General features: G+C 47.1%; 1 protein-coding gene across 1 annotated transcript in view; it reads left to right on the top strand.

Annotated features, from left to right (window-relative positions):
- The window catches only part of ERICH1 (glutamate rich 1), a 47135-nt gene extending 28695 nt beyond the window's left edge, over positions 1-18440 (top strand). Inside the window, exons 4-6 of the mRNA XM_082608810.1 lie at positions 11043-11510; positions 14336-14530; positions 18066-18440. Of these exons, the coding sequence (XP_082464936.1) occupies positions 11043-11510; positions 14336-14530; positions 18066-18139 (737 nt within the window). The 3' untranslated portion in view covers positions 18140-18440. The remainder of the gene's footprint in view (positions 1-11042; positions 11511-14335; positions 14531-18065) is intronic.
- The last annotated feature ends 1038 nt before the right edge of the window (positions 18441-19478 follow it).

Here is a 19478-nt window from a genome sequence, read left to right as displayed (position 1 = left end):
ATTTACATTTCTCTGTGACCTCTTCCAGTATTGATCTCTGGATTTCATGATGGCACCACTGTTTGTTTGGGTTTTTTTTGGCTATCATAACATACTTTATGAACTTTTTGCAGACGGCCAAGTTTGATGAGGGCTGAGACTCTGTAATTAGGTCATCTCCGCGTTTCAGGAGCCACCTCCACAGAGTTCCCCCACCTGCACGTGCTGGGCTCCCCTGGTAAACGTCACCACCAGGAGGGCTCCCACGCCCTAGAGAGTGAACACCTGGGCAGAGTCTGGAATGCACGACTTTCTTCTCCTTCCGCTGCTACAGCCCCGCGCCACCTGTGAGGGTGCCCGGCCTCCTCCACACTCTGCCCTTTGCTCCTTCAGCTGCCGCTCCGAGAGGGCACAGTTAGGCCAGAATTCACTCCTTGAAGTCACTTCCTCCCGTCCCCGTCCCCATCCCAGGGCCTCCAGGGCTGTGGGCTCGAGACTCAGCACCGTCTCGGGGTGCTCTGACCCAGGCGCCACCCTGGACCTGAGAATACTGGCCGGCTCCACAGTCCAGGGATGCACTGCGACCTGGTCCCGCTGCACTGTCAGAGTCGTGTGTCAGCTCTTCCCAATGTCCTTGTTCTCCTTGTGAGAACATGGGGGAAGCCTGGTCAGACGCCTGGTCGCTTCCCTCGCTGCTGGCTGGTTGTCTGCTTTCCTCTTCCCTGGGCTGTGGCCCTGCAATAAAGTACACTCAACATCTGAAGCATTTTATAATCGCACACGCCCGGAACTACTTCCTCTCTTTGTGCCTTTTCCAGGATTTATGTCTGTATTGAAGATACCTGCCTTTTTATAACTGAGTATAACATAGCTATGATGTTATACGTTACTTTAGTTGTTGTAACAGTTATGTTCATTGCTTGCTGGGTGCCAGCAATCTGGCATCTGTTTTTGGATCTGTGGTTTCAGCGACTGAGAGGTGCCCCTGTCCCTCCGGGTGTCTTTCTTTCTTTTTTTTTTTTTTTTTTTTTTTGCCGTACGTGGGCCTCTCACTGCTCTGGCCTCTCCCGTTGCGGAGCACAGGCTCCAGACATGCAGGCTCAGCGGCCATGGCTCACGGGCCCAGCCGCTCCGCAGCATGTGGGATCTTCCTGGACCGGGGCACGAACCCGTGTCCCCTGCATCGGCAGGCACACTCAACCACTGCGCCACCAGGGAAGCCCTTCCGGGTGTCTTTCTTACACAGTCCCACGGCTTGCTGTCTGGGCTGTTTCCCTGTTTTTCCTTGCTGGGAGCTTGTTTTGGATCTTCCTCTGCAGATGTCTTCCTTTTCCAGATTTCCTACGAAATCTGACTTGCCTTTGGTTTTAGTTCCTTCACTCAGGTCTGTGGCGCAGTTCCCCGGCGCGTCACCGTCACCGTCACCGCGGTGGCTCACTCTCAGGGTCCCCGTGGCCCCACCTCTTCGGTGCCTTTCTCGCTTACAGCTGCTCCCTGCAGTGCTGTTTATAACGGGAAGCGAGACCCCCCCGTCTGGCTGGCTCTCGTCAGAGGGCACAGTGGGGCACTGGCGGGGCGGGGAGTGAGTTTGGGACACGGAGCCCCTCTGCCTGGTGCCTCTGCCTCTGTCAGGGCTCATTCAGGCTCGTCCCGTCGCCCTGGATCTCCTCCTGTGACCTCTGCCCCTGCCTGCTGAAGTAGCCCAGGGGTTCCCTTCTGCTCCTGCCTTTCATGTTCTTGCGAGTCAGTCCTGCTGGGGCCCAGCTCTGTGCTGGTTGGTGCAGGGGCTCCCGTTCGCTGACCTCACACACGTCGCCTGTGTCCGTCTGAGACCTGCCACGCTTGCGGTCACCCCCTTTGCTGATCTGCCTCCCCCTCCAGCCAGCCGGGCGGGATCGGGTCGGGTAAGGCTCCAGCTTCCTTCTAGCCTCTGCCCGCTGCTCGGTCCCTCCAGCGTGGGGACCTCTCCTCCGTCCAGATCCTGCCCTCCGCACGTCCTCTCTTGGCCTCCCTGACCCCGCCCCCCACCACGACACACAAGTGCCCCCTCCCTTTGCCTTCCATCCGGTATCTGGTTGTTTCTGTAACTTCCTTGCTCTTGCATCCTCACCTCCAGCCCCTGGGGGACGGAGCTCCGACGTGGCAGGTGGCAGAGTGGGCGGGAAGGGCCCCGGGTTTGCCGCCCCGCTGTTGACTGTGGGTGCCGTCTCCCTTACTTCCCTGAGCCTCAGTTTCCTTGGCCACCTGATGGGGTAATAATCCTGCACTCGCACACCACACGCTTGCTGTGCCAATTAGATTGGGTTTGTGCGAAGCTTGTGCAAACGTGAGCGCTGCCAGCTCTTAATTCCCTGAGGCACCGGCGCCTGCTGGTGTTAAGTCTTCAGTCAATATTTGATGAACCGAGTTGCGTAATTATTTATAAAAACAGCCTGCAGAGAAGGAGCAGTCCTCTCTCCTCGTATAATCACAAGTGGTTGACTGTATTGACATGGTTTTTGTGTTCAGATGGAGCTGCAAAGTCATTAAAATCAAGTCATTTCGATGGAAAGCTATTATGATTAGTTTTCTGATAGCAAAGTCTGGTTGAAATAGTTATGAACTTCATGTTAACGTTTGGAAGCATGAGCTAAATGCACGGTTCTGATGTGTCAACCATCCTTTCAACGAGCTTTGACAGCTTTCGGCCGCAGTTCTAAGGCAGATCCATCTTCAGATCTCACTGGCTCTGTCTGGGCTGAAGAAACCCTGATGCGTGATTTCTCTGAGCTTCCCAGGTGCAGGGCACAGCAGGCATTCTAGCTTGTTTGACTAATAAGGTGCAGTTTTCAGCAGAGGCCACCGGAGTCAAGGTAGAGTCCTCGGCAGGCTCTCAGCAGAGATTCTCTGACCCGGGCCACGTTCCATACACATCATACTCTTTCAAGGGCGCAGCAAAGCCAGACTCAGAGTTAGCAGGCTTTCATTCTTGTCCCGGTGATTTATTGAAATGAGACTTAAGACATGTAATTGTGTGAAAGCCTTTCCTTTCTCACAGGTTACTTGGGGGCATCTGAGGGACAGTAGAGGTGGTGTCATTCTGAGCCACTCTTTTCTCTCAGTGAGTCGAGAACCCTCAGTTAGACCAGCTGCCTCTGCCATGCACTGTCAACAAGGTGACATAAAAGGCTAGACACGGAAAAGAGTTCATGCATTCTTAGAGCACCTAAAAAGGCCTAGATTGTTTCTAGAAGACTAGACTATTTTGTATGCTCATGTTTTTGTTTCTTTGGCATGTTATTGGCACACACACCTGATAACCTGGATTCCTCTCAGTCACAGTGCAGTGAGGTAGCATAGCTTTAGATGTGTGATTGACCAAGGACTATGTGGGTCAGAATATTAATGTGGAAATAATTTACCAGTGGAGTCTGCACAGCTCTTTAACCTGTCTTTATAAAAAAAAGAAAACCCACATTTGTTCGGATTGCCATTTATTTTCTTAAAGTATTTACTTAATTTCCAAACCATTGTTGGCACATATTCGTAAGAAACTTGGATTAGAGAAATATTTAGATCTTGGTAAACCCGTACACCACCTTAGCTTATTGTGAAGCAAATGCATTACAATAATAGAACAGATTATGAATACTTCTTTGGATATTGATTAATATTTCTTCAACTAATAAAACTTATTGATTAATATCTCTTCAACTAATAGACATTCCATAAAGAGATACTGAGAAAAGAAGGTGGGAAATTATTTAAGATGAAGATGTCCACCCTTGGCGCTTTATTCAGCGTAGTATTGGAAGTCCTAGCCAGAGCGATTAGGCAAGAAAAAGAAATAAAAGTCCTCTAAATCAGGAAGGAAGAAGTAAAACTGACTCTCCTTGCAGATGACATGGTTTTATATATAAAAAACCCTAAAGACTCCCCCCCCAAAAAAACCTGTTAGAATGAACAAATGAATTCAGTCAAGTTGCAGGGTACAAAATCAGTTTACAAAGATCAGTTTCATTTCTTTACACTAACAATGAACTATCAGAAATTAGGAAAACAGCCCAATTTACAATTGCATCAAAAAGAATAAAGTTCCTAGGTAGGAATAAATTTAATGGAGGTGAAAGATCTATACATGAAAACTATAAGACATTGATGAAGGAAATTGACAATGAAAAATGTAAATAAATGGAAAGATATTTCATGCTCGTAGATTGGAAGAATTAATATTGTTAAAATGTCCATACTACCCAAAGCAATCTACAGATTCAGTGCAATCCCTATCAAAATTCCAAGGGAATTTCTCACAGAAATGGAACAAATAATCTTAAAATTTGTGTGGAACCACAAAAGACCCTGAATAGCCAAAGCAATCTTGAGAAAGAAGAACAAAGCTAGAGGTAACATGCTTTCTGACCTCAAACTATATTACAATGCTGCAGTAATCAAAACAGTGTGATATTGGCATAAAAACATACACATAGACCAATGGAACAGAATAGAGAGCCGAGAAATAAACCCACACATATATGGTCAATTAATTTACAACAAAGGAGCCAAGACTGTGCAATGGGGAAAGGACAGTCTCTTCAATAAATGGTGTTGGGAAAACTGGACAGCCACATGCAAAAGAATGAAACTTAGACCCCTGTCTCACACCATACACAAAAACGAACTCAAAATAAATTTAAGACCTGAATGTAAGAACTGAAACCATAAAACTCCTAGAAGAAAACATAAGTGGTAAGCTCCTTGACATCCGTCTTGGCAGTGACTTTTAGGATTTGACACCATCTGTATCCTAAAATAATGAGGTAGCACAAGAATCTTGCGAATTTTGAATGTAAATTCCATTGCATTTTCACAGCCAGTCAGATTCTTAATCTCAAGGTAATCAGAGCCAAACAGGAGAGTACTTGCAACAAAAGCATCCGGTGTGAAGTAGCAGTTGGTCATGGTAGAGCCAGGGTGATGGGTCTCCTCTGTGTCCAGAGGCTGACCTTGTGAAGGTGACCTTACACCCTGCTCCCTGCTGTGTCCTGGGCCTTAGAAGCCATTGGCTGCGTGTGAGACTTGGATTAACTCATTGACAGCCCAAGGAACTGCCTGTTAGTAAAAAGTCAAGAGACCCAGACTTCCTACCTAAGTTCACCCTAATCTATCTGACTGGGAGAGAGAAAGCCTGACTATGAGAGTCCTTTCTGTTTGTATGAATACCGAGCAGTAACTCTGATGATCAGCAGATTTAAACGCACCACGTGTAGCCATACTTCAGTCTCCAAAAGACAGTTGGTTCATATTTGTGGAAACGATAAATAAGCAGCTTTTGCTCTTGACTTCCAGAACACATGGGTTCTGTGCCCTGATTGCACTGTCTCTTTCTGCACCGTGGCTGGTTCTGAGATAACGAGCTATTTGTTTGAGCCTTGTGTGTCAGACATTGGAGGAACAACCGTGACGATAACACACCCCTTACTGCTGTAGAGCTTAGAGGTTACGGAGTGGAATGAAATCAGTAACAGACTTTGTCATTCAGAACTAAGTGTTATTAGCGATAGAGACCAAGCACCACAGGAACACAGCGGATGGAGAAGCTAACCTTGGGAAGTCTTATAAAGCACTTGAGATTTGAACTGGTAAGAAAAGTTTGGCTCATAAACAAGAGGAACGATTTAATTTTAGAGAATGAAGAATCATGAAAAGGTCTGGTATGTTTGGGGTGGAAACTGTTATAAATGGTCAAGTTTATCATTTTTCCATATTTTTATAAATTATGTTACATTACTCGGAGTTCTGCATGTAACCCAGCCAAACAGCTACGTTCTATTCTTTTTAAAAGCAACTGACAAGGGATTAATCTCCAAAATATACAAGCAGCTCATGCAGCTCAATATCAGAAAAACAAACAACCCAATCCAAAAGTGGGCAGAAGACCTAAATAGGCATTTCTCCAAAGAAGATATACAGGTTTCTGGCAAACACGTGAAAAGCTGCTTAACCTCACTAGTTATTAGAGAAATGCAAATAAAACCACAATGAGGTATCACCTCACACCGGTCAGAATAGCCATCATCAAAAAATCTACAAACAATAAATGCTGGAAAGGGTGTGGAGAAAAGGGAACCCTCCTGCACTGTTGGTGGGAATGTAAATTGACACAGCCGCTATGGAGAACAGTATGGAGGTTCCTTAAAAAACTGCTACCATATGACCCAGCAATCCCACTCCTGGGCACATACCCTGAGAAAACCATCATTCAAAAAGAGTCATGTACCACAATGTTCATTGCAGCTCTATTTACAATAGCCAGGACAGGGAAGCAACCTAAGTGTCCATCAACAGATGAATGGATAAAGAAGATGTGGCACATATATACAATGGATTATTACTCAGCCATAAAAAGAAATGAAATTGAGTTATTTGTAGTGAGGTGGATGGACCTAGAGTCTGTCATATGGAGTGAAGCAAGTCCGAAAGAGAAAAACAAATACCGTATGCTAACACATATATGTGGAATCTAAAAAAAAAATGGTTCTGATGAACCTAGGGGCAGGACAGGGATAAAGACGCAGATGTAGAGAATGGACTTGAGGATGGGGGAGGGGGAAGGGTAAGCTGGGACGAGGTGAGAGAGTGGCATGGACATATATACACTACCAACTGTAAAATAGATAGCTAGTGGGAAGCAGCCGCATAGCACAGGGAGATCAGCTCGGTGCTTTGTGACCACCTAGAGGGGTGGGATAGGGAGGGTGGGAGGGAGACGCAAGAGGGAAGAGATATGGGGATATATGTATATGTATAGCTGATTCACTTTGTTATACAACAGAAACTAACACAACATTGTAAAGCAATTATACTCCCATAAAGATGTTTAAAAAAATTATGTTCAATTATGTGTAGCCATTGCCCAGTGATCTATAGGTTATGCTGGAAATGTTAAAAGAGGAAAATAAACAGATCTTTGTATCGACTGTAATGCCTGCATATCATATCTAGGTATTAACATGCATTACTGTTTTTCAAAAGAAATGTTGAACCGTGTCTGTGTGAGTTAACTGGATATTCTCCACGCTAAGTCGCATCAAGATGTTGTACTTAGGAAACAGACACGAAGATGTCTCCTTTGGGGAAAAGGCCTCTAAGCACCAGCTGCTGAGGTGGATGTGAGCCCATGTCAGCTGGCACGCGATTAGGGTGGTGAAGTCCTCCTGCAGTAACCGCTGTCCCTCATCTGTGAGAAAATGAGAGACTCAAGCACCAAATACGTAGTCGAAAGGTCATTGAGTGATGAGTATTTCTTCAGATCAAGTAATTAGTCCTGTCAGTTACCATGAACAAGACGTGGAAAGAGCAGGGTGGCCGTGTGACCTCTGGCCCCGGGAGCCGGATGTCCCCAGCCATTGCCTCCTGCCCACCGCTCCTGCACGAGCCCGTGGTGAGCGTCCCGGACGGTGCCGTGCTGTCCAGAAGCAGAAGGACTCCCCCACCTCCGGGGCCGTGAGCCCTGGGAGTGCCGCAGGGGCATGAGCTGAGGTGGAGACTCGGGTGCCACGTCTGCTGACCCCAGGGCAGCGTGGGCGCCCCTGCCTCGGCCTCTGCGGAGCCCTCGTGACGGGGAGGCCCAGGGACAGTGAGGCTCCCTGCTGCTCTGGGGCTGCGGTTCCAGTTCCCGGTGGGGTCCCTGCGGTTGATGGTCTCTGCCAGGGTCGGCACTCGCCGGCGTTATCTTGCGACCCTGGTTGCCATGCGGGTGGGCGTCCTCCTTGCCGCCCTCGCGTCCTGCTTCTGTGTCCGCAGGCTCCCAGGCAGCCTGTCTGTAGGGCCTGGGGGCCTTCTGGACTCACAGTGGTGCCGTCTGTAGCTGACGTCCCCCGTGAGGTCTGACACTTTCCCTCCTCTTGGTGCATCGCCAGGGCCTCTGGCAGGGAAGCAGCAGGGTGAGGGCTTCACGTGCAGTGTCCCTGCAGGATTTTCTCACCCTCTATCGCATTTCACATTTCCCTTACATTTCTAGTTTGCTACACGTTTTCATGATCTGTTGATGTTAATATTGATTGAATACTTTATATCACTACGATCAAACGGTTAATGTTTTGTTTAGAAGTTTTGTATTGACGTTTATGAGAGGGGTTGGCCTGCAGCCTTCCCGTCTTTCAGCGTCCTCATCAGGCATTGAAATGAGCACTGTGTTGTCCTCACAAAGCTTGTGGTCACTGTCACTGTGTCTGTTCTCCAGAAATGTTTTGTATGGTGGGCGTTTGTTTCTTCCTTAAATGTTCCTTAGACGTCAGGTGAATCCACCTAGGCCTGAAGTTCTTTTGTGGGGTTATTTTTAACTAAAGATTCAATCTTTTAATAGATACAGGACTATTAAGATTTTCCGTTTCTTCATGTGTCCAGTTTGGTATGTTGTACTTTTCTCAGAATTCTCCATTTCGTAAAACTATGTAATTTATTTGCATAGAGTGCTTCACAGAGCCACCTTATTGGTCCTTTCGCGCCTACAGGATGTGTGTTAACACACGCCTTCACCCCACACTGGCGATTATGTGTCCTCTGCCCGCCCCGTCCAGTCTTGCGCTGTTCGTCTGTTTTCTTTCTTCACGGTGTCAGTGCTGGTTGCTGTCTCTCTGTTGGGTTTTCTTTTCTCTTCCTTTATTTTGTGCTCCTCTGATTGTTATTTCTTTCCTTCTGCTTTCCTCAGGTATAAGTTGCTGTTGTTTTTCCAGCTTCTTTCTTACTTATATCATTGATTTTTAGCCTTTTTTCTTTCCTGACATATTTAAGATTATAAATTCACCTTTAAGTAGAATTTAGTGCCATCCCATGTTTTGAGTTGTCATAATTTCATCAAGTTTAAAATAATAATTTTTCCTTATTATGAAAGCAGTATCTGCTCAATGCCCTACAGTTGGAAATCAGAAAAGTACAATGAAAAAAACCAACCTACAGTCACAGCACCCAGAAACCACAGTTAACCCCACAGGTCTGGCATCTGGACCTTCAATATCTCAGTGTGTATTAAGTTTTCCTCTTAAGAAGTGTGCACACACACTTATATGAAAAAGTATGATGTTCTTATGTTTTACACCCTTTTTTGCCACCAACTCCTTCTCAAATTCCTGTTTTATCGTCTTTTAGAGCAGCAGGCTGATAGCATAATCATCCTCACAGGGCAGCATTCATGCTGTGCTCTCACCACTTGCAAAGGGAAATGAACCGGAGGATGACGTCAGTAATTGGCTCGGCTGGAAGGGCCTGGAGAACGGAGATATCGGGGAATAAATGAGAGCAGCTCTCTGGATGCCACTCTTGGTGGACAGTAAGGATGCCCCCAGATGACTGCATGCTGGTCCCCAGATGGCTTTACTGTGACGTGATAAAGCATCCTATGGATGACTTTTTTCCATATCAATAAAGGCAAGAATAGACCCCAATGAGGAGAAATGTAATTTTTTCTTTTTTTAAATGAATCTGGAAAATTTTTTAAATTCCATAAGCAGTGGTCATTTTTCAAACATTAATATTTTACAAGAGCAGCTCAAGGGCCAACTATTCAGAGATACTCATGAATCAGGTGTCTGTCAGCGACTCTAAGCAGGTCTCTAAAATCAGTTAATATCAACTTTCAAATGAAATAGGAAAATGCTGTGTTCAATCACCCACTGCTGATTGAGAAGAGAGAGAAAATGTACCAAGTATGGGACTGTATGACAGTGTCACATCATGACTTTATGAGGAGTCATTTGGGCTTCATGCCAAGTTGCAGGCACCACCAGGTCTCCTGGTTGTCACGTGTATCAAGAGAAAACTGAGGACTCTCATTCCAGAGTCGGGGAGGACTCTCCCCGTATCCAGAGGCAGTGTCTGGTTTGATGATGACACGAAGCTGCAGTGGAGGGGACCTTCCGTGTCACACAGGCCGGGTGGGGTGGGTGGACGCTTGTTTAAATACGCAGGTGGGAGTTTGGCTGCATGAATAGACTCAGAGCCCAGAACAAGAGAAGAAACCACCTCCACGGATCGGAGGGTGTGACCAGCGGGTTCCGAGTCTCAGGCCCCTCATCACAGGAACCGCAGCTCAAGGACCACACGGCATCTTCTGTCTGACGTCAGCGGCAGCTCAAAGCCTCAGAGTGCGAATTACAGGGAGAGGGATCTTCATTCCACATAGTGACGCACAGTGTCTCAGAAGTGTCACGCATGGTGTTTGATTTCTCACCATAACCTGTGGTGGGCCTAAGGAGAACCTGTGAGAAGTGAGGGTTGTTGAGAAAAAGCGTCTGAGCGTTGATGGCAGCATGCTGTCTTTGGTTGGCTGGGACGGAGCAGGTGGGCGCATGTGGGCAGCAGCGAGTGTGCTGGGCGTGCACCGGGCATGTGCTGAGCATGTGCCGGGCATGCACTGCTGCGAGGGTGCGGGGATGGGGTGGACGGGGCAGGATTGGCATGGGGGTCGTTCCTCTCAGGGCCCACGTCCACCGCAGGCCTTACCACCACACGTCCACTCCAGACCTTGTCTGTTGCGTGGCAGTGACTGCCACATCTCGACCATGTCACTTACCTGCCGAGAGCCCAGACTTCATCTTCATTCATATGGGACCCATTGCTGATTTGGATGGACAGGTCGTCACTGTTTGCTTCTCATCCTCACACGCAAGAAACTCTTTAGAAGGTGCTAAAGGACATTTTAAAAAACATAAGAATTCATGTTTCTCTCCCCAAGACCATAGGCATGGAATTTTACTCTCGATAAAACTGCAACAACTCTTACATCCTTAAAATCATACCATATGTCATGATTGTAACAATGTTGAATAAATACACACACACATACGCGTACACATACATACACCTTTTTTGGAAGAACAAGTAGGTTATTAACTTACTTCATGGTAAATCCCAGGATCCTTAACAGTGTACTTTGTTGGTATAAAGCTAAGAATCACTGAAGTAAATATTTTAAATTCCTTTTCTACTAACATTACAAGATCCTAATGGAAAATTTATTTAGCCTAGTAAGTTTGTTATGGTTGCATTTTACAGAAAATTGTTATATTTGAATTTTTGTTTTTTAGATCAGGATCTTCAGGCTCAACCAAAGAGAAGAAGAATTAGAAAGCATAATTCAAAGAAAAAATTTAAAAATCCCAATAACATTCCTGTAGAACAAGCAGAATTAGAGAAACAGCAGAGTATTTTGCAAGAAAAATTGCAGCCACGGCACACAGATGGCCCCACAATAAGCAAAAATAAAAAAAGGAAACTGAAAAAGAAACAGCAAATTAAAAGGAAGAAAGCAGCTGGCGTACTAACAGGAGTCTCTGGCGTCAACTTCATGTACCAGCCTGAGGAGACCAGCAGTGAGCAGGACGACGTGAGAGTGAGTGATGGAGAGGACGTCGCAGACGGGGAGGGAGGGGTCCCGGATGCCGAGGAGGAAGGAGCCACGGACGCCGGGAAGGAAGACGTTAAAAGTACCAATGAAAAGGCAGATGGTATCCTGAACTTTTTGAAGTCAACACAAGAAATTTATTTTTATGATGGTATGTTTTTTCCTGTTGTTCTTTTGAATAATGGCATCTACTTATTTGGAAAATTAAGCAAATATAAAATATTTAAATGTTTAAAATACAAAACATTAAAAATATTCAGTATTCAAAGTAAGTCGTTAGTTTTGAGGCAAAAATCCAAATATTTGGGCTTCCCTGGTGGCACAGTGGTTAAGAGTCAGCCTGCCAATGCAGGGGACACGGGTTCGTGCCCCGGGCTGGGAAGATCCCACATGCCACGGAGCGGCTGGGCCCGTGAGCCATGGCCGCTGAGCCTGCGCGTCCGGAGCCTGTGCTCTGCAATGGGAGAGGCCACAACTGTGAGAGGCCCGCATACCGCAAAAAAAAATTTTTTTTTAATCCAAATATTTAAATTCATCCCACCAAAGATCTGGGCTGGCCCCCTGCTCTAGGCTCACCAGGGGAAACAGCCAGCCCATTAGACGTGTGGGTCCAAACGAGGGTGGTCTCATCATCCTCATTTCTCTAAAATCCAATTTCAGAATATGTTGCTATTCTCAGCTATGTGTCTAAAGAAGAGATAAATCCAGGTTGGAGATTCTGATGAACTCTTGCTCATTTTCATCAGCTAGTGGAGAAGTAAAGGAAGCACAGCTCTCTCTCTTTCGGACACACGTTGATTTGCTCCCCAATGTGTGGCTTAGTGATTTGAGATTTTTCAGTAAGCATATTTGACCACTGTTTTTCCTGATGGAGGAGCTGAAGTTTATCCTGGGATTTATTCTGACGGGTGATAATCCCTCACCTTTGTGTGGAGCCTAGCAGACAGCAGCCCTGAGGGTCAGGAAGAAGCAGGTGCTGGCTCGGTGCCAAGAACAGAGGTGCTGGGGTAACTGGGGATGCCCCCGTTCTGATCTGTCCCTGGGAGATTCAGGGGATGTGGTGGGCTTAGTGCATCGAACCTCCAGCATGACCAAGATGGAGAAATACTGCCTTTATGATAACTGGAGGGGTAAGGAATGGATTTAAACAGTGATGCAAAAACACCATGATTAACGGGTCCACTTGAACCAAGATTGACCCTTTTCCTCTTTCGCTTGTTTATCCACACTTGGTGTTAAGTTGAAAACATCCTTAACAAATATCCACATGAGACTAATAGGAGGACGTGGCGGATACACTGCAGAACAGAAGTAGGCTTCAGAGAGGTCTCAGTAGATTATCCATTCTCTGCGTGAGGGAGTAGCTTGTGGCAGACAACCCTCCTGCCAAGGAAGACTGAAGTTTAAAGTGTACTTGGAGTTTTAAGAGCTGCTGTGGAGAAGCCCTTGTGACAAATCCCAGGGGAGGTGAACCACAGGCCGGGGGAGCCAGAGTGCTGCAGCCCTCCTTCCCTCAAGGTGTCTGCCGGTTTGGACAGGGGCTTGAGCGAGGGTCCAGGGACAGGGGCAGTGCAGCCCTGGAGAGCAGGCAAACCAGCAGAGCCCCCGTGGTCTCACAGGTCTGGGGGGGGAAGTGGAGGGCCCAGGGTCGGCCAGCTCTGTAAGAAAGGAGGGCCAGAGACCAGAGCAAAGCTCTGCTGGCCCCCCCTCCAAACCTTGGCCAAGCCCTGAACTGTGGGATGGGAGGAGGGCAACCAGGCAGACCTCTTCCACACGGCAGGGCGGCCTTTGTGGTGTCCTGAGGGACCGAGCAGGCAGGGCTAACCTGACCCTCCAGCGCAGCACGCAGGCCACGCGCTCAGGTGTAGGTGGACAACCGCCGGCCAGACGTGCAGCCACCCTGTGGTCAGTTCAGTTGCCTGACCCTTCTCTGTCTGCCGAGGAGAGGCAAGGCGGGACCCTCTCTGGAGGAAAATGTTGTTAGCCGAGACCCTGCGACTTTCATGTTCGTTCCAAGGAGTGTGTCAGACACAGCAAGAGACCGGACCATACGACCCGAAATCATGAGGAAAAGAGCAGCAGAAAGAGGCCACGGGGTGGAGACGCTGATGTTACCAGACAAGGGACTTAAAATAGCTATGATCTAGATGTCCAAGAAGTAGGGAGAAGATGGAGAAAAAAGGTGAAAAGTGGAGACTTTCACCAGATAATTTGAATCTGTTAGGATAATCAAACAGAAATTCTAGACCTGAGAAATACAATAACAAATTAAGAACTCAAAGACGAGTTCAGACAGCAGATTAGATTCAGCATAAAAGAGAATTAGTTACTGCAAGGCAGGCTGAAGGAAGTATCCAGAGTGAAGGAGGGAGAGGAGAGGATGGAAAACACAGAAGGAGCATAACAGCCACATGGGTCCGAAGGAGCCTCACCCATGGGACTGGGGCACGAGGGACGTGTAAGAGGTGGCAGCTGGGAGTTTTTCAAAGTTGGCAAAGACCGTGAAGTCACAGATTCTAGACATCCTGTGAACACCAACCAGGATAGTGCAGAAATGGCCTCAGCATGATGTAGGCCTGCCGCCGGCCAGCAGTGGGAACAGCACTGTGCTCATGGGGCAGCCTCCTTGGCTTTCTTGGAGCATCCCAGATACCCAGCAGCTTCATTCTCTGTTTGTAGATGCCTGACACCATCGGAGGGCTTGGTTTCATGTGTTTCCCCTGCTCCGTGCATGGACTCCAGTACATGGAGCACTCAGCTGCTTTACGAGATCGGTGCCCATAATAGACACCACCTTTCCAGTGTGGTTCAACAGTTGTATTTTGTTGTTTGCTACTCATAGTTCTGTTCTGATCATCTCTCAAACACATTGTTCTAAATAGAAATATACGTTTGAGGCTTTCTTTAGCAGGTGAGAGCTTATCTTCAGTTTGTAAGAGTAAAAATGCATTTCTAAGTGACCCTGTCTTTGTTTAGGTGTCTCCAAGGATTCGGACTCGGCTGTCTTCATGGAGACCAGTGGAGAGCTATTTAAATATCTTGAAACTCACAGCATGCCCTCCTCAGATGTGTTCATTCTGGATCACATGAAAACACTGTTACTTTTGCAAGATACTGAAAGATTGAAGAGTGCCCTGGAAGTGTTCCCAGAACATTGCAGGATGCCACCCGGTATGTACTGTGCACTTTATTCATTGTGCTGCTTTAGACACTTGTCTAGGGTTTGCCTCTGAAAAACTTACTCTCTAGCAAAGCAGTCCTGAATCAGAAAATATAAGGATGCACATATGGCTTGAGGAATAGATTCCCACAGAGGAATATGCTTCTTGCATCTCTCTTGCTATAAAAATACCTCACATGATATATGCAGATATGCGTGTGCAATCTAATTCTCCAGACTTGTGAGCTCCACTCTTAGGAGCAAATCCTTATTAGTTTAAATGGAAGTGAAAGAGTTCATTTCTTTTTCCCTTTTCGTTTTCCTGTGCTAGATTCGGAGAAGGTACATTTTTTCTGTCCTCCAAATGTCTTGGTCTGCCTTCCTGGACCCTACAGTAAAAAGGGAGTTGAACTATAAGATGATTTCTCTTTTGTTACTTCCTCAACCTTTGTTGGGTGCCCATTTCATGCAAACTGTAGAGTGCTGGGCCGACTGTGCTTGTGTCTTCACAGTGCCATGGGTGGGGCTTCACACTGGCAGCTTGAAGTCCCACTGGGCCACGGTGGCAATACTCCGGCCGCAGAAATCTGTAAACACTGAGTATCAGAGGGTGAGGGCTTTTTGGAGAGCACTTCACCTGCACAGCGTGGAGCAGAACTCTGTGCCGGGCCCAGGACAGGCACTGGACAGACTTCTGGTTGAGTGAATGAAAGTGATGCTGCAGATGACCTTGGGGCAGTAATCTCAAAATGAGTACAGGGCATGGTTTTTCTCCTTGGAAACCTCATAGTATAGCTGGAGAGTCAAGACTGACATGTTTAAAAAGCCACATATCACATTTCGTCACGTGAAATAACAGTAAAGCCAGCAGGAAAGCAATATGGCGCCAGTATGATGAGCAAGTGGCTGGCGGGGGTTGACGAGACCCTGTGCGTTGGGGTCGCCAGGAAGACCTGCCTCCCCCGTATGTCCAGTAGAGATCTGTTAGGGGGCCTCGTCTGCCCTGCCTGTGCGGCCCTGGTCCCGCCGTGGGTCTTCAGGGGAGAGCGCCCTGCCCTGCGGGGCTTCCGTTCTAGTGGGGGACGGAGGAAGCCAGACGGAGAAGTCAGTGAGGTGTGCTTCGTACAGCTGAGCCCACGGAGAAGACATGGAGGGGGCAGAAGCGGGTGGGAGAGGAGCCGGAGACCGGGTCACGTCGGGCCCTGGAGGTTGTGCTGAGTTCGTTGGCCTTTATCCTGGGCGACGTGGGGCCGCTGGAAGGCCAGCCTGTTGGGTCTGACCGCACTTAGCAAGATCTCTCCGGCCGTCACGTTCGGACTAGAGAAGGGGTCGGGGACAGTGGGGGCTTCGGTCATACTCCCGGCGAGATGGCTGTCCCGGGCGCGGTCAGATTTGGGTTGGCTGTGAAGGTGGACTCAGTAGGGTTTGCCGACTGACTGGACGTGGGCGTCTGTGACCCAAAGCCCTGCGCGAAGCCTGCAGTGCATAATGAGGCCGGAGAGGCAGCCACAGGAGCAGGTGGGGTGCTGAGCGGGGCCGGCTGGAGGTTCCTGTCGGACGTCCACGTGTGGGGAGTCAGGCCTGGGAGAGCCACTGCCAGTCACCCTCACAGAGCAGCCTGGGCTCCGGGGGAACAGAGGCTTTGTCGGAGCGGGGCCAGAGAGTGGGGGGCTGTGGGACCGGAGATGGGGTGAAGGTGGCACCTTCGGGGTGGGGGTGTTGCTGCGAGGAGTAGGACCAGAGGAGGCATGAGAGGAGCGAGAGCCGGTGGGCTGCCGGCGGGAGCAGCTCCGGGAAGGGAGACCCTCAGGCAGGGGAGCGAGTGCTGGCAGAGCCCTGCGCCTGCTGGGGGCGCCGCAGGGCCACTCGGGACCCCCAGCCCCCGTGACCCAGTGTTTGCCCCTTTCCTTACTGCTGGTTGTTGGGCCTGCTGTATTCAGTATTTAAAAATTTACATTTCCATAAGAAATGTAAAAAGATGTACATTTCCATAATTTACATTTTCAGATTGCAAAAAGCCAATTTTATTAAGTTAATCTAATAGGAAGTTTTTATGAGAGATGAAAATAAATCATTTACAATTCAGTGGAGTTCCTCACACTGAAGACATTCCTCACGCGTGGCTCTGAGATGCACCAGGAGAGTTTGGAACAGGGATCGGGGATTGAGAGGAAACGCTTCTCTTGCTTCTTACATTGAAACCATTGGGCAGGTTTTGCCTACAAGCACCTTAAGTAGCTGGTGGAACTAAAATTTATGCATGAAGCACTTTTCTGTGAAAACGGATTCCTTTTTAGTGCATGTAGGATGTGCAGTCAAAGTTTTTCTAGGTTGAACTACTTTGTAAAATGAAATCTTCCAAATGGTGAAGCTTTATTTTCAAATATTGGTTCTGTCTAATTCAGATTTAGCATTCTGAAATTGTTTTCTTTTTCATAAAACTAGCTTATGAAGTTTAATTAGTAGCTGTATCTCCCCTGTCTATAGCGTAAGCCTGGAAATAGTAGCATTTTAAGAGCAGACACAGGGGGCCTTCTCTCTCCGCTGCCTCAACGATTGTTTTTCCTAGTTCGCGGGTGTTTCATTGACTGGGGTGTAGCAGCCATGTCCCGAGGCCAGTGCACGTGTTTCTACGGTTGGTCTCACATAATTGCGTTCCGTCATCTGCATGTACATGCGCGTCACCATCTGTGGGGTTTTTATCATGCTCCGCGCACCATGAAGATGCTGCAGGCATCCCCGCCCTGGACCCTCCTGAGTCCTCTGTGCACACATTAGCCACTATCCTTGGGAGCCCGAGGCTGGGGGGCCGGGCAGCTGGCCCGGGCAGGACGGGGGACGAGTTTGGAGGCACCTCAGCCACACTTCTGCATGGAGCGTGAGATGGGACCCCTCCCCCCAGTCCCAGCCTCTGCTCGAAAGTGCATCTCGGGGCCTCAGCAGCAGTCGGCTGCCCCTCGGGCACCAGGATCTGAGCCAGACAGGGTGTGTGTGCTCTCAGGGTTGGAGCCTCCGGACCTGCGTGCCCCTCAGCGAGCGTCTTTACGAGGAGTGAGGCCCAAAATGAGGGGCTGTGACCTCAGCTCAGGCCCTTTGCTGGGCTGTTCCTGGGACAGTTTCCTGAAACCTGAGTGCTGTCCCTTCCAGCTCATCTCACTTAGAATCCTGCTTCTGACTTCCTGCTACTTTGTCCACCTTTGAAGTAAACTCCTATTTCTGTTTCATTTCAGTTTGTACGTGGTCTTCTTTGAGCTCAGATGTTAAGCATGTAGTATTGCGTGTGGTATTATGGAGTTCAGCTCTACCAGAACTTTTGTATCCAAGTGAAATACAAATATCCCAGACTCACCCATACTTTTATGGGATTCACAAGCGTGCCGACCATCAACATCATTTCAACACCCGAGTTGTGTTTTATTAGATTATTTCAGGGTTTACTTTGGGCCTAAGGACTAATAGCTACAAAATAATAATTTATAATTTTTCTTTTTGCTTGAATTTTTTGTTTTATTTTATTTTTTGTTCTGTTTTCTTTCTGCTTTCCAGACTATGCCCGAGTAATCTCAGCTTTCTTTAATTACTGGATCACACATATCCTTCCTGAGAAAAACAATGAATAAAATCAGTACATCTATTTAAGAAGAGCTAATATTTGACAAGAAAATAGGAAAGACAGATATGAAATGGGCTGAGACTTAATTCCTATACACAGAGAAGATGAAATTCTCTAAGTTTTCTTTGTAACCCAAACCCTGGGAACTTTGAGGACATTTCTATTCATCTGTTTGTACATAATAGGTAGATGTAATCTGAGACTTTAAGTGAGAAATTGGGATAAAATTGAAAATTTCTTTGAAATTCTGTATGTCTTAAATTAAAAAATGGACATTCTGTTAAGTTGAATAAACTGTATAGTTTGAAGCTGTGTATATATTTTTATAAGGTTTTAAATCACTTTGTGTCTGAAAGTTTAAGAATGTCGTATGGATATTAAAACGTTCATGTTTAAGTAGTTTGATTCTAGTTGAATGTATTGATTGTTTTCTTCTTTTTTTCCTCTTTACTTTGAGAAGAATATCAAGAACATGTTTTTCCTGTTTGATCTTCCTTTTGTCACAGAAGCCGTCACCAGTTTTCAGTGAGACTCAGTTTTAAAAACATCAGTCAATCGATGCCGCGTCTTAGGATTGGCACTGTCTCTATACATGAAAATATACTTTTTTATTGTGGTAAAATATATGTAACATAAAGTATGCCATTTTAGCCATTTTGTTTGTTTGTTTTGTTTGTTTTTTGTGTTACGCGGGCCTCTCACTGTTGTGGCCTCTCCCGTTGCGGAGCACAGGCTCCGGACGCCCCATTTTAGCCATTTTGAAGTGTACAGTTAAGTGGCATTAAGTACATTCACAGTGTTGTGAAGTCATCACCACTGTCCTTCCTTTTTTAGGCTGAACAATGTTCCACCTTCTGTCCGTGGACACTGGGGTTGTTTCCCCCATTTCCTGTTATGAATAATGCTACTGTGAACATCATGTACACAATTCTGCGTGCACATTTGTTTTCATTTATCTTGGGAGTGGAATAGCTGGATCAGATGGTGGCTCTATGTTAACCTTTTGAGGAGCTGCCAGGATGTGGTCCACAGCCCCTGCACCATCTTCATCCCCACCAGCCAAACATGAGTGCCAAGTTCTCCGTGTCCTCACCAACACTTGGAATTTTCCATTTTCCCGGTAATAGCCGTCCTCATGGTTGTGCAGAGGCATCGTGTGGTGGTTTCAGTTTACATTCTGTGTACTCGTTGGCTCTTCTCCTTGGAGAAATTCCTGTGGAAGTTATTGCCCATTTGTGAATTAGATTATTAGCTTTTTGTCATTGAATTATGAGTGCTTTATGCTGGGTATTAACCCCTTATCAGATCTATGATTTGAAAATATTTTCTCTCATTCTGTAGCTTGT

The sequence above is a fragment of the Mesoplodon mirus genome (assembly GCF_964341445.2).
Source record: "Mesoplodon mirus genome assembly, chromosome: 20".
Lineage (NCBI taxonomy): Eukaryota > Metazoa > Chordata > Mammalia > Artiodactyla > Ziphiidae > Mesoplodon > Mesoplodon mirus.
The sequence above is the reverse complement of the archived record's forward strand: the minus strand, read 5'-3'. Positions and strand labels throughout refer to the sequence as shown.